Source organism: Coregonus lavaretus (assembly GCF_964263955.1).
Source record: "Coregonus lavaretus genome assembly, chromosome: 36".
NCBI classification, from domain to species: Eukaryota; Metazoa; Chordata; class Actinopteri; order Salmoniformes; family Salmonidae; genus Coregonus; species Coregonus lavaretus.
In genome coordinates this window covers 9,777,549-9,793,337 of record NC_140023.1, presented here as the reverse complement: position 1 = coordinate 9,793,337, position 15,789 = coordinate 9,777,549, and the positions used below count along the sequence as shown (strand labels likewise).

The 15,789-nt window shown below is 47.1% G+C and overlaps 1 protein-coding gene across 1 annotated transcript in view; it reads left to right on the top strand.

Annotated features, from left to right (window-relative positions):
• LOC311110941 (disintegrin and metalloproteinase domain-containing protein 12-like) overlaps nt 1-15,789 on the top strand; it is a gene marked incomplete at both ends in the record, with an annotated part of 138,304 nt that overhangs the window by 100,980 nt on the left and 21,535 nt on the right. The window contains 6 exons of the mRNA XM_084153588.1: nt 2,871-3,048; nt 11,666-11,755; nt 12,163-12,358; nt 12,787-12,895; nt 13,412-13,610; nt 13,905-13,982. Of these exons, the coding sequence (XP_084009714.1) occupies nt 2,871-3,048; nt 11,666-11,755; nt 12,163-12,358; nt 12,787-12,895; nt 13,412-13,610; nt 13,905-13,982 (850 nt within the window). The remainder of the gene's footprint in view (nt 1-2,870; nt 3,049-11,665; nt 11,756-12,162; nt 12,359-12,786; nt 12,896-13,411; nt 13,611-13,904; nt 13,983-15,789) is intronic.

The following is a 15,789-nucleotide window of genomic DNA, read 5'->3' as shown; positions in this document are numbered from 1 at the left end:
AGCAGTCAAGCTCTGTGTAGTTAGTAGACCCTGTTCTTTTGAGGTAAACACATTTAGAACCAAATGGATGAATGGAGCAGACAGGTTGATGTGGTGCTGGTCATCACTGGGTGGTAAAGAAACACTTGATACTCACAGAGGTGTTTCAGAGGTGATGGGTGGACTGTGTTCGACAGCACGATGTGTTCTCCCAGGGAGTTGTTGTGAGTGAGAGTTCAGTGGGTTTATCCTCAGTAGTAGGGAGGGAGCACAGTGTGTTTTCTGGCTGCCTCCCCTTATCTCTTAGCCCCTAGCGGGCCCACTAAAGAGTGAACTGATGACAGTGCAACGTCCATAGAGTTACAGCTGCCAAATCCCCCCTAGGCTGAGGCCAAGCATCACAGATGCCCTCACAAACCCGATGCCAAGTTTCAGCTACAACCCGACTCTGTTTCACGTTAAAGAAAGTAATTCTGTCTAATGTCAAGGTTTAGCCTCAAACCTTCTTTGGCCCACGCAATGTCAAGTTTACCAACCTGGTCCATCCAGTGCCAAGACTCTCAACCCTTTTAGTCATTTACATTTACATTTAAGTCATTTAGCAGACGCTCTTATCCAGAGCGACTTACAAATTGGTGCATTCAACTTAGTCCTCTGACTCTTTGAAGCAGTCATGTCTGATGTCAGCTTTTCCACAATCCCATGCCAGCGGTCACCCTCCTGGCCATCTTGCTCGGCCCACACCAGCCTCCTAGCTTGGTACCAGTCCTTCTCCTCCTCTGTCGGTCTTAAGAAGGCTTTTCAAAATGCCGCCTGTCCAAAGCCAACCCTCCATCTTCACCACTCACGACACCGCTCACTTTCAGATACCAGGCTTACCCAAAGCCTTTTCTTTTGTGCCAGTCGCCTGTGCCAATACCACTCCTTCATACTGTCTCATTAGCCAGCTTTACATACAGAAAGTGCGCCAGCCTAGAGTCAAACAGTAAAGTCATTATATAGGCCTGTATGTCTCTGGCTCAGCCCACCTGCTGCCATTTCTAGTATTGTAATTATAGATTTGTCACGTCCAGTGTTCTGTTCTTTGGCTTTAGTCTCCTACTGTCAGAGTTGTTAGGGTGATGGGAGGGAGGTTAGAGGAGGACAGGGGTTGATAATGAGGTGAAGGAGCAGTGTGTATCCGTCTGTCCTGTGGTTGGTTGGTCGGTATGTACAGTACAGCCTGAGGAACACATTCTGGCAGCACAGAAACCCCTAGGGAGGACAGCTGTTACAAACAGATATTTTGTCCACATTTAGGATGTTTTTATTTCTTAGTTTCCTACTTATGTAGACATACAGTATAAGCTATACAAACAAAAGTATGTGGACACACACGTTGCTGACAGGTGTATAAAATCGAACACACAGCCATGCAATCTCCATAGACAAAGATTGACAGTAGAATGGCTCGTACTGAAGAGCTCGGTGACTTTCAATGTGGCACCGTCATAGGATGCCACCTTTCCAACAAGTCAGTTCGTCAAATTTCTGCCCTGTTAGAGCTGCCCCGGTAAACTATAAGTGCTGTTATTGTGAAGTGGAAACGTCTAGGAGCAACAACGGCTCAGAACGGGACCTGCCGAGTGCTGAAGTGCGTGGCGCATAAAAATCGCCTGTCCTCGGTTGCAACACTCACTACCGAGTTCCAAAGTGCCTCTGGAAGTAACGTCAGCACAATATCTGTTTGTCGGGAGCTTCATGAAATGGGTTTCCATGGCCGAGCAGCTGCACACAAGCCTAAGATCACCATCCACAATGCCAAGCGTCGGGTACAGTGGTGTAAAGCTTGCCGCCATTGGACTCTCGAGCAGTGTAAATGTGTGTGATGAATCATGCTTCACCATCTGGCAGTCCGACAGACGAATCTGGGTTTGGCGGATGCCAGGAGAACGCTACCTGCCCCAATGCATAGTGCCAACTGTAAAGTTTGGTGGAGGAGGAAAAATGGTCTGGGGCTGTTTTTCATGGTTCGGGCTAGGCCCCTTAGTTCCAGTGAAGGGAAACTTAATGCTACAGCATACATTCTAGAATATTTTTTTATTATATATATTTTTACTTTCTTACTTATGTAGACATACACAGACTGGTAAAAAGTAAAATAGAGATATCATGTACTGTATGTGCCACAAGCTTGGCTTGGCTGCAGGTCTGATTAGGTCTGATAATCATGTTTAAAATATGCTTCACCGCAATGTATAAGTAAATATTATGTTGTTGCTGAAGACACACAGACAAACTTAAAGAGGCATGTGTAATTTCCCCATAGCCCTCCTTTTCAAAAGCCTGTTGCTTCAAATGGCCCAGATTACCCAAGCTCCTCTGTGATTGAAGACTAAGGTCTGCCTGAGCGGCGGATAAATATTTATGAAAATAAGGGGCTTGCAGACCAAGCTGCGTCTTTGTTGTATTGATCGTTTGTTTGTTTGTCTTTGTGCTTATGAAACTGTGTCAATTCGGAACGCATCTGATGTCGGTAGACCGTTAAATATGTGCCAAGGCTTTATAAATGAACAAGCCAGTAGAGCCTTTATAGTTTCAGTCTGAGCTCAGTCTGGGTTTGCTAGTTTCTGGCATGTGTACATTTACTTGTCCTAAGTTAACCTTTAAAGGCTTAAAAGTATGAGCATACTTTAACCAGGAATGACAAGCATACAGGAATGAATCAGATCATTTTTGAATGTAATTGCCTGTTGGACTATTTTATGGAAACTCTGACCTTGAACACCAGAAGCATGCCAGATTGCTTGTGCCCATATCCTAGGTTTGTGCCCACAGCAGGTGTACTGTAACAGTGTATCTGCATAGCAACACTTTGCACTCAACAAGTTTCCACTGTCTTTATCCCCCAGGTACCCATTTCCTACAGTATTCAGCACCTGCAGTAAAAAGGACCTGGCAGCCAGTCTGGAGAAGGGAGTGGGAATGTGTCTGTACAACATGCCTGAGGTCAAAGTGCTGTACGGGGGACAGAAGTGTGGCAATGGATACGTGGAGGAAGGAGAGGAGTGTGACTGTGGAGAACTGGAGGTACAGTAAGATTCAATGGAACAGAATGCAGAGAAACAATTATTTATGTCATATTATACTGTAGATATAGCTACAGAAAGCCTGCAATGGACCAGCAGTCACTATCCACACTAAAGAACACAGAGAAATACAACAAACTATGAACACCTGCACAGAATAGCAACAAACGACACACAGTAACTACCCATGTTCCAAGATAGCGTAGCAGTGTTTTTTGCATTTTTTTTGTATTTCACGTATATATTTCCCTATCACACTTTTCATCCTTCTACTAAATATACTTTCCTGCAACCCACCTCACTCAATGTGGAACGGATTCTATTATTTACTCACCTTTATCTAAAATCTCCAGTTGAAACTAGCCAGCCAGCTAACTAGCTAACTAGCTACTTGCTATTAGCCACCGTCAGCGGTTTTCACCCAGAACACCGGAATAACTGAATCACTGGACCTTAACACCGGATCTAGCTAGCCGCAACCAAATGGATGTCGCTGTAGGCTAATCACCACTGCCCCCGTAGCACCAGTTAGCCTTGAGCCTTGAGTTAGCCCCGGCTATCTACCTCTCTATCTACCGGACGGGAGTAGCCAGCTAACCAGCTAACTAGCTACTTGATATTAGCCACCGTTAGCGGCTTTTTCTCCATTGTCCGTGGCCTGCACTACCTACCAGCCAGCTCTTGTCTGGACTATTATCGGCCAGTCTGCACTGTCTGCACAGCGAGTTATCGACCCAGAACCTATCGGATTTTCTGCCGGATTCACTGAATCACTGGACCTTTAGCAGTAGATAATCGCAACTAGCTAGCTGCAACCATATGAACGTTGTTGTTGGCTAATCAGCCTTGAGCTAGCCTTGAGTCAAGCACATCTCCCGGCTATCTACCTCTCTGTCAACCGGACGGGTCCTCCTAGAGTCGACACGGAGCCCTGCCGATCCATCAAGACTGGTCTGCTGACGTAATCGTCTGTGGTTTCAACCGGCTTCCCGTTGCGACGACCACGAAGATCCATCTGCTACCCCCGGCCCGCTAGCACACGCAAACTACAACCTGCTTCCTGCTCGCTGTGCTGAAGCACCAATTTGAACTGCTCTCGGTGTCACGTTCGTTGAATGACGGGTCAGACCAAGGCGCAGCGTGATATACGTACATGTTTATTAACTTATAAACACAACGACAAAACAACAACCGAAATGAAACGTGAAGTCCAAGGTAGAACACACAACATACCTTACAAGGAACAAGATCCCACAACTAGACAGTGCCAATAGGCTGCCTAAGTATGGTCCCCAATCAGAGACAATGAGCGACAGCTGCCTCTGATTGGGAACCACACCGACCAACATAGAACTATACATACTAGATCACCAACATAGAAAATACAATATAGAACATTCACACCCTGACTCAACATATAAGAGTCCCCTGAGTCAGGGCGTGACAGTACCCCCCCCCCCCCCCCCCCAAAGGTGCGGACTCCGACCGCACAACATAAACATAACAGGATAGGGGCCGGGTGGGCATTCTGCCTCGGAGGCGGATCCGGCTCCGGGCGTGACGACCTCTTACTCTCCGCCTCCCTGTTGCGCCCCTGGTCTGGTCTGGAGCCGCTGACCGGAGCTTGACCAGGCACCAGTGGAGCGGACTCCTCTGGCTCCGGAGTGGAGCCGCTGACCGGAGCTGGACTGGACCCTGGTGGAGCGGACTGCTCTGGATCCGGAGTGGAGCCGCTGACCGGAGCTGGATCAGGCACCGGTGGAACGGGCACGGGCCATGCCGGACACGACACACGCACCACTGGTCTGGTGCGAGGAGCAGGCACGGGCCGGACCGGACTAGGAACACGCACCACTGGCTTGGTGCGAAGAGCAGGAACGGGCCGGGCCGGACTGGCGACACGCACCACATTATTGGTGCGAGGAACAGGAACAGGCCGGGCCGGACTGGCGACGCGCACCACTGGCTTGGTGCGAGGAGCAGGAACAGGCCGTACCGGACTGGCGACGCGCACCACTGGCTTGGTGCGAGGAGCAGGAACAGGCCGGGCCGGACTGGGAACACGCACCACTGGCTTCGTGCGAGGAGCAGGAACAGGCTGGGCCGGACTGGCGATGCGCACCACTGGCTTGGTGCGAGGAGCAGGAACAGGCCGGGCCGGACTGGCGACGCGCACCACTAGCTTGGTGCGAGGAGCAGGAACAGGCCGGACTGGCGACGCGCACCACTTGCTTGGTGTGAGGAGCAGGAACAGGCCGGGCCGGGCTGGCGACGCGCACCACTGGCTTGGTGCGAGGAGCAGGAACAGGCCGGGCCGGACTGTGGAGGCGGACTGGAGGTCTGGAGCGGAGAGCTGGCACAACCCGTCCTGGCTGAATGCCTACTTCCGCACAGTATGTGTGAGGCATCAGCACAGGACGCACTGGGCTGTGCACGCGCACTGGCGATACAGTTCGTAGAACTGGCGCAGGATATGCGGGACCGAGGAGGCATACTGGAGACCAGGAGCGTTGAGCCGGCACACCCCGTCCTGGCTGGATGCCCATCTTCGCACGGCATGTGCGTGGTGCAAGCACAGGACGTACAGGACTGTGCCGGCGCACTGGCGACACAGTACGTAGCTCCGCATAACACGGAGCCTGCCCAGTCATACGCTTCCTCGCGTGAGTACGGGGAGTTGGCTCTGCTCTGACACAAGGCTCCGCCAACCACCCCGTGTGCCCCCCCAAAAAATTTTTATTGGGGCTGCTTCTCGGGCTTCCTCCTCGACCGGCCTCCTCCGTGTTGCCGTTGCTCCTCTCCGGCCTGGGCATCTACCTTAGCCCATGGTCCTCTCCCCGCAAATATCTCTTCCCATGACCACAAATTGCCCACCTGTGACATGGCTATTCGCTCCGCCTGGGCACGCTGCTTGGTCCTCGTTTGGTGGGATCTTCTGTCACGTTCGTTGAATGACGGGTCAGACCAAGGCGCAGCGTGATATACGTACATGTTTATTAACTTATAAACACAACGACAAAACAACAACCGAAACGAAACGAAATGTGAAGTCCAAGGTAGGACACACAACATACCTTACAAGGAACAAGATCCCACAACTAGACAGTGCCAATAGGCTGCCTAAGTATGGTCCCCAATCAGAGACAACGAGCGACAACTGCCTCTGATTGGGAACCACACCGGCCAACATAGAACTATACATAATAGATCACCAACATAGAAAATACAACATAGAACATTCACACCCTGACTCAATATATAAGAGTCCCCTGAGTCAGGGCGTGACACTCGGACTCACATATTGCTGTTCACCGGACCTTATGATCACTCAGCTGCACAGCTGATGCCTGCTGGACTGTTCCTTTACACAGTACCCTGTCCTGTTTATTCTGTTTAGCCTCAGCCCAAACTTTATCGCCATTACCAGTTGTTGTCTTAGCTCTCTCTAATAACACCTGTGATTGCTTTATGCCTGTCTCCCATGTCAATATGCCTTGCCTATTGCTGTTCCAGTTAGTTCTTATTATACAATTTCACTGTAGAACCCCAAGTCCCTCTCAAACTGCCTCAAATAGTTCCTTTGTTCCACCCCCCATACACGCCGAGACCGGCTAAATCGGTGCCTCCAGTGATGCTATCTCTTTCATTGTTACCCAACGCTTAGGTTTACCTCCACTGTACTCATATCCTTCCATATCCTTTTCTGTACATAATGCCCTGAATCTTTTCTACAACGCCCGGAAATCTGCCCCCTTTATTCTCTGTACCCAACGCACTAGAAGACCAGTTCTTAAAGCCTTTAGCCGTATCCTTATTCTAGTCCTCCTCTGTTCCTCTGGTGATGTAGAGGCTAACCCAGGCCCTGCAGCCCCCAGTATCACTCCTACTCCCCAGGAGCTATCATTTGTTGACTTCTGTAACCGTAAAAGCCTTGCTTTTCTGCACGTTAACATCAGAAGTCTACTTCCTAAATTTGAGTTATTCACTGCCTTAGCACACTCCGCCAACCCTGATGTTCTAGCAGTGTCTGAATCCTGGCTTAGGAAGGCCACCAAAAATGCTGAAATGTCCATCCCCAACTACAACATTTTCCGTCTAGATAGAACTGCCAAAGGGGGTGGAGTTGCAATCTACTTTAGAGATAGCCTGCAGAGCTCTATCATACTATCCAGGTCTGTGCCCAAACAGTTTGAGCTTCTACTTCTAAAAAAAAAAAACCTCAGCCCCCAGCTGTGCCCTGTGAATTGATTGCCCCCCATTTATCCTCAGAGTTCGTACTGCTTGGTGACCTAAATTGGGATATGCTTAACACCCCAGCCATCCTACAATCCAAACTAGATGCCCTCAATCTCACACAAATGATCAACGAACCTACCAGGTACAACCCTAAATCCGTAAACATGGGTACCCTCATAGATATCATCCTGACTAACTTACCCTCTAAATACACCTCTGCTGTCTTCAACCAGGATCTCAGCAATCACTGCCTTATTGCCTGCGTCCGTAACGGGTCTGCGGTCAAACGACCACCCCTCATCACTGTCAAACGCTCCCTAAAACACTTCAGCGAGCAGGCCTTCCTAATTGACCTGGCCCAGGTATCCTGGATGGATATAGATCTCATTCCGTCAGTAGAGGATGCCTGGTTGTTCTTTAAAAGTAATTTCCTCTCAATCTTAAATAAACATGCCCCATTCAAAAAATACAGAACTAAGAACAGATATAGCCCCTGGTTCTCCTCAGACTTGACTGCCCTTGACCAGCACAAAAACATCCTGTGGCGTACTGCATTAGCATCAAATAGCCCCCGCGATATGCAACTTTTCAGGGAAGTCAGGAACCAATATACACAACCAGTTAGGAAAGCAAAGGCTAACTTTTTCAAACAGAAATGTGCATCCTGTAGCACTAACTCCAAAACGTTTTGGGACACTGTAAAGTCCATGGAGTATAAGAGCACCTCCTCCCAGCTGCCCACTGCACTGAGGCTAGGAAACACTATCACCACCGATAAATCTACAATAATCGAGAATTTCAACAAGCATTTTGCTACGGCTGGCCATGCTTTCCACCTGGATACCACTACCCCGGCCACCAGCTCTGCACCCTCCGCTGCAACTTGCCCATGCCACCCCCGCTTCTCCTTCACACAAATTCAGACAGCTGATGTTCTGAAAGAGCTGCAAAATCTGGACCCCTACAAATCATCTGGGCTTGACATTCTGGACCCTTTCTTTCTAAAACTAGCCGCCGACATTGTCGCAACTGTGTTAACAAACCTCCAAACGAGCTTCAATGCCATACAACACTCCTTCAGTAGCCTCCAACTGCTCTTAAACACTAGTAAAACTAAATGCATGCTCTTCAATCGAACGCTGCTGGCACCCGCCCACCCGACTAGAATCACTACTCTCGACGGGTCTGACCTAGAGTATGTGGACAACTACAAATACCTAGGTGTCTGGTTAGACTGTAAACTCTCCTTCCAGACTCACATTAAGAATCTCCAATCCAAAGTTAAATCTAGAATCGGCTTCCTATTTCGCAACAAAGCCTCCTTCACTCATGCTGCCAAACATGCCCTCGTAAAACTGACTCTCCTACCGATCCTTGACTTCGGCGATGTCATTTACAAAATAGCCTCCAACACTCTACTCAGCAAATTGGATGTAGTCTATCACAGTGCCATCCGTTTTGTCACCAAAGCCCCATATACTACCAACCACTGTGACCTGTACGCTCATGTTGGCTGGTCCTCACTACATATTCGTCGCCAAACCCACTGGCTCCAGGCCATCTATAAATCACTGCTAGGCAAATCCCTGCCTTATCTTAGCTCATTGGTCACCATAGCAACACCCACCCGTAGTATGCGCTCCAGCAGGTATATCTCACTGGTCATCCCCAAAGCCAACACCTCCTTTGGCCACCATTCCTTCCAGTTCTCTGCTGCCAATAACTGGAATGAATTGCAAAAATCTCTGAAGCTGGAGACTCTTATCTCCCCTACTAACTTTAAGCATCAGTTGTCAGAGCACCTTACCGATCACTGCACCTGTACACAGCCCATCTGAAATTAGCCCACCCAATTACCTCATCCCCATATTGTTATTTATTTTGCTCATTTGCACCCCAGTATCTCTATTTGCACATCATCTCTTGCACATCTATCATTCTAGTGTTAATACTAATTGTGATTATTTTGCACTATAGACTATTTATTGCCTTACCTCCATAACTTGCTACATTTGCACACACTGTATATATATTTTCTGTTGTATTTTTGACTTTATGTTTTGTTTTACCCCATATGTAACTCTGTGTTGTTGTTTTTATCACACTGTTTTGCTTTATCTTGGCCAGGTCGCAGTTGTAAATGAGAACTTGTTCTCAACTGGCTTACCTGGTTAAATAAAGGTGAAAAAAAATGATAATAATAAATAAAAAAATCACCTAGAACAAAGCACAAGCAAATGAAAACATTTGCATACATATAGTTGCATGCAATGCTGTCAACATTGTTATTTTGCTACAAAGGCAATGACATAGATCTGTAAAAGGACTCCATGCATAACACTACAAACCACTGGAGAACCTACGCTATTTGCAACTATTTAGCCATAGCCCCCCCCTCTTCTCCCTGTCAGCCTTCCATATGTGCTGAGCACTGCTCTGATACTGTGCCACAATGATGTCACTTCCTGTTCATTTGCTCATTAATCAAGTGTGCCGTCCAAATTTGTGACAATGCTAACAAACAAGAGAGTAATCAGGGTGACGTGGAGCTTTCTTTGTCTGCCATCAAAACAACAGAGCACTACACTGACATGGTTGCCATAGGAACTGAAACCAGTCCAAACCAGTCCAGACCCACATCTGGGGAACAGGTACTGGAGCAGCATACAGCATCACTCTAACTCACAATCACAGCAGCTGCTCTCACATCCCACAGAACGTGAGAAATCCCTCGGGCAATGTGCTTAGGTGTTAGTCTTCAAACAGAACAACAAAAAAGCAGGTAATTAACTGGATGTGAGTGTTGTTGTCGTCTTCAGGATGACAGAAGGGTTAAGGACTCCATTAGGGAGGCTTTTGATGAAGATGCATTTGATATGCAGACAAATTAACTATTTTAGCACTCCCATTCCATCATACACTCACATAATCCTCTCTCTCTCTGTAGATACGTATCCACTCCTCTCAGATGTCTAATTTACTGTGGCATCCAGTGACTATGTTAATAAACAGAACATATCTGTGTTCTTGAGTCTACTCCGATGATACACGCTGATGTAATTTGGTCTCAAGTGTTTACAGATTTGTCAAGTAATGATGGAACCAGAATCCCCTCAATTACAGTATGAGGTATTTCCAATCAGGCAATGATTATAACACCTTAATACCAGCTGTGTGGTTTGGAATACTGCTGTTCCATTACCTCTCTGTGCCCCTCCGTGACCCAGTGATGTCACCAGAGGGCTGGTGTGGTGGGCCGTGGTCCCAGTTGGACCGGGGGATCAAAGCATCCCTCTCTTCCCACAAACAAAACAATAGGCTGACGTCAGGCCTCAAGAGCACAGCCAACCCCATAAAACTCCCTTCAACAGAGCAGCAGTGGCCAACTAGGCCTCTAGTCCTGGCCCATCAGCATCATCACCTTGTCAGACCACAGAGTCAACGTACCAGGGTCTTGTTGGGAAGTAAAGACAAAGGAGAGATGGTGTAGCCGGGACTCTGTTGTGGCCTGGAAAAGAAAGTTGATGGCGTTCGACCTCTAATGAAAGCTAAAAGGGTTTTCAACGCCGTTCTGTACTCTTTCACTCTGTCCTTTACTTAATCTCTTTAATTAGCCTTGTACTTCTACCTCTCTCTCCCTCTCAATCTCAATCCCAGTTAATTTCTCACTCCATCACCTCTTGTCATTCACTCTCCAACACCTATCTGTCTCTCTCTAACCCCCCTTCGCTCTCTTCACCTCTTTCCCTCTGTGGCCAGCTCTCCATTTCCTTCCATTGTGTTACATTGTTTGTAATCTCCAGGACTCAGGGGCCTCAAAGCTCACCAACCCCAGCTCACCCCACCACCCACTCAATTACCTCTACAAGATCGTTTCACTACCATCACCCTCAATGAAACCTTCAACCAAAGCCCCCTTAACTTACCACACCCCCTTCCCAACCTACAATACACCATCTCAGTCACCACAGCTGAGCTTGAGCTGTGGAACTCCCCATCCACCCACCCATTGTATAGATAGGCAACGCAAGGGACATCAAAACAGAATGTTGTTTTAACAACAGAGCGAACCACAAATCCGAAACATATGAGCTGAAGATCCGTTTACCCTGACAGAGAATGGTCTCTCACCTGTCTGACCCTGACAGAGAATGGCCTCTCTCCTGTTGATTTGTTCTATGCTATTGTGTCTCCAGGCTTCAGCTCACAGGGTTAAGGGGCTGCGCTGTGGGACTCCAGCGCTACAGTCAGGGGATTGTCCACAGGATGTGCTCTCCCTGAGCTGGAACGCTGATCTGAGACGGCCACAGCAACAACAGCTGAGAGTCGGGGGTCCAGACCATTAATCAGGTCCATGTGTTGCTTTGTTTTGTGTCTCTCAGGAATGCATGAACCCCTGCTGCAATGCCACCACCTGCACCCTGAAGGGAGATGCTGTGTGTGCCCACGGACAGTGCTGCGAGGACTGCAGGGTAAGACTGCTCTTTCTGTTTCTCTTTTTCTACCTCTCCCTCTCTCCCAACTGTCTTTCCCTCCCTCTCTCTTCCTTGCACTTTTGTCTCTCTCTTTCTCACTCTTTCCCTCCCTGTCGAAATGATAAAAAGAGTGGGAATCTAATTATCTCTGCTGCATGTGTTTACAGTAAAAAATTAAGACATTTCGTTTCCAGGGACTTGTAAGCCAATACATGAAGCTGTAGCACAGGGCCCTCCGAAGTACACAAATATGCCAAACTTGATCAATTTAATTGAGGTGTGTGTGTGTGTGTGTGTGTGTGTGTGTGTGTGTGTGTGTGTGTGTGTGTGTGTGTGTGTGTGTGTGTGTGTGTGTATGGGCTGGCTGGCGGGGGTGTTTGTGTGTGTGTGTGTTCTCTCTGCAGCTGAAACCTGCTGGCACACCGTGTCGAGAGTCCAGTAACTCCTGTGATCTGCCAGAGTTCTGTACTGGTGCCAACCCCCACTGCCCTGCCAACGTGTACCTGCATGACGGGCACTCCTGCCACAACGTGGACGGATACTGCTACAACGGCATCTGCCAGACTCACGAGCAGCAGTGCATCACGCTATGGGGACCAGGTCAGTAGAGCGCCCCCCAATGGACAGGACCACTTGATGAAAGTCTTCCATGTTTGAAGAGATAAGATAGTACATCCGTAACTTTCCTTAACATGTTTATTGAAGTAGCTAAGGAAAAACGAATCCTAGCTTATAAATCAGTTCAATGTAAAGAGAGAGGCAATGCAGCACCTGGACAGCACAAGCTGACAGACATCATGTGGACAATCATTTGAAAAAAGACTTTTTTCAGATTCAAGCATTTTAGAGCAGGTATTTTGATGAATACGGGTTGACCTGGCTTAACTTCTGGAGGTCAGGGGTTACCTTTGGCTCATGGTATGCTTTGTCACATCTCTGACACCTCTCTCTCTCTCTTCCCTTCTCTCTCACTCTCTCTCTCGCTCTCCCCCCATCTCTATCTCCCTCTCTCTCACTTTCTCCTGCAGGAGCCAAACCTGCCCCAGGGATCTGCTTTGAGAGGGTCAACTCAGCAGGAGATCCTTACGGGAACTGTGGGAAGGACTCCAAAGGATCATTTGCCAAATGTGAAGCCCGGTAAGACTGTGCAGCTGTTATGTATGTCATGGCTTCGAAGCAAAAAGAGCTAGCTAGAAAGACAAATGAATAAAACAACATTGTTTATCTGAATTGATATTATCAAGAGTGCCATCGACAATCAGCATGGCACATTAAATGGGACAAATAGCCTAGGAACAATAATTAGTAGCGAGAAAAACACAATTTGGAGATAATGAAGGCTAATTACAGTTTGAAGTATTCATGAAGCATTTTTTTCCTATTAATGTCGGCTAAATGTTCTTGGATCTCCCATGGGTGAAATCTCTAATCAAGCATTTGTTAATTGATGTAATTGCTTTAATGACTGGAGGACTGAGGGAGTCATTATTAGGGTGAGACGAAGGCTGTCTAGTCTTTCATCTTTGGTTATAATTGCACAAGATGTCACACATGTCAGAGATTGTCAATGTTAAACTGTATGCCTTGCCATTTATGTTGCGTGTGTGTTTATGTGTCTGTGTGTGCATGTGTTATTATAAAAAAAATTCACAGAGACGCAAAGTGTGGCAAAATTCAGTGTCAAGGAGGGGCCAACCGGCCTGTGATTGGCACCAATGCCGTCTCCATAGAAACCAACATCCCTCTTCAAGAAGGAGGGAGGATCCTGTGTCGGGGGACCCACGTCTACCTGGGTGATGACATGCCCGACCCTGGACTGGTTCTGGCTGGCACCAAGTGTGGAGAGGGCATGGTGAGGGTACTCTGTAGGGCGCTGCAGCTGTTATCAAGCAGAGCTAGAGAGAGATTACCGTCACCACTGGTGGAGATGCTAATGCCCACGCTTGTCTTTGGCCCAATTCCAAACCAATCACTTACTCTCATTACTGGGATCAGTCGAATTCTACGAAAGTACATTAAGTAGAATAGATAACAGTTCTCAGAAGATATGCTTTCCATTCAATAATTAACATCACATGTGGAGTACTACAGTACTTTACATTGGATTAAAAAAAAAATTCAATATGACTCTTTCTCTATTCCATAGATGTGTCTGAATCGTCAGTGCCAGAATGTCAGTGTGTTTGGAGTGCACCAGTGCTCAGGGAAGTGCAGCGGACGAGGGGTGAGTACTCCATGTTGGAGCGTATCATCTTATGTTGAGTGTCTAGAATGCAATGACTTATTCCAGTCTATTAGCTAAACACCGGTGTCATATCAATGTTAATAACTTATCACAGCATCTTATTGACCTCAACATAGCATAAAGTAGAGTAGTACAGGGCTCTACGGTGCGACCATTTTACTCACATATTTTGCTGTGCGACCAGGAATTAAAATATAGGAGAACCAGTGTGCCTAGAAAAATGTATTAGTCTAGCCTTTAATACCTCAAATATTTTTCATTGTGCTCCTACATCTCTTTGTGTGTGCCTACATTTTTCAACTTAGGCGCACACGTGCTCCTTGTAAAAAAGAAAAGGTCAGTGTAGAGCCCTCTAGCTAGTACAGTAGGCCCTTTACTCTGCTACATCGAGCTCCAATTTAGTTACTGCACCGCCAATGAATTATGGCAGCTACTCACATGCTATACAATCAATCTTCATCGCCCCAGAGAGGTTAAATCAAAGATGGTGGATAAATGAAGATAGTTCACTCAGGCCGTTTACCATTGAAAAAGAATGTGTCAGTTACGGTCTATCTAACTAGGTGTGTCTCCCATAGACACCAATGCAATAGCAGCTGGGTCTGGTCTACTTAGTTAATTGACCCTACGGGGAGCCAGTATGAAAAATGTATGCACTCACTAATTGTAAGTCGCTCTGGATAAGAGCGTCTGCTAAAATGACTAAAATGTCAATTGGATCACTAAAAATACTTTAATTGAACCCCAAAAACAAAACGGGGAAAAAAGAAATGGTTCCTCTTCAGCCTCTGGTTAAATCAATATCATTTAATGACATAATTTATGTTCTAAGTGCCGTCCATCATCTTTTGGCATAGAGAAGGCAGGCCAAGCAGCATTTGAACATACAGTGCATTCGGAAAGTATTCAGACCCCAACCCTTTTTCCACATTTTGTTATGTTACAGCCTTATTCTTAAAATGGATTAAATTATACTTTTTTTCCTCATCAATCTACACACCATACCCCATAATAACAAAGCGAAAACAGGTTTTTTGAAATGATTGCAAATGTATTACAAATAAAAAACAGAAATACCTTATTTACATAGGTATTCAAAACCTTTGCTATGAGACTCAAAATTGAGCTCATGTGCATCCTGTTTCCATTGATCATCCTTGAGATGTTTCTAGAACTTGATTGGTGTCCACCTGTGGTAAATTCAATTGATTGGACATGATTTGGAAAGGCACACACACACCTGTCTGTAGCTCAACTGGTAGAGCACGGCGCTTGTAACGCCAGGGTAGTGGGTTCGATCCCCAGGACCACCCATACACAAAAAATGTATGCACGCATGACTGTAAGTCGCTTTGGATAAAAGCGTCTGCTAAATGTCATATTATTATTATAATATTATAAGGTCCCACAGTTGACAGTGCATGTCAGAGAACAAAACCAAGCCATGAGGTCGAAGGAATTGTCCGTAGAGCATCGAGACAGGATTGTGTCAAGGCACAGATCTGGGGAAGGGTAACAAAACATTTCTGCAGCATTGAAGGTCCCCAAGAACAAAGTGGCCTCCATCACTACCAAGACTCTTCCTAGAGCTGGCCGCCCGGCCAAACTGAGCAATCGGGGGAGAAGGGCCTTGGTCAGGGAGGTGACCAAGAACCCGATTGTCACTCTGACAGAGCTCCAGAGTTCCTCTGTTGAGATGGGAGAACCTTCCAGAAGGACAACCATCTCTGCAGCACTCCCCCAATCAGGCCTTTATGGTAGAGTGGCCAGACGGAAGCCACTCCTC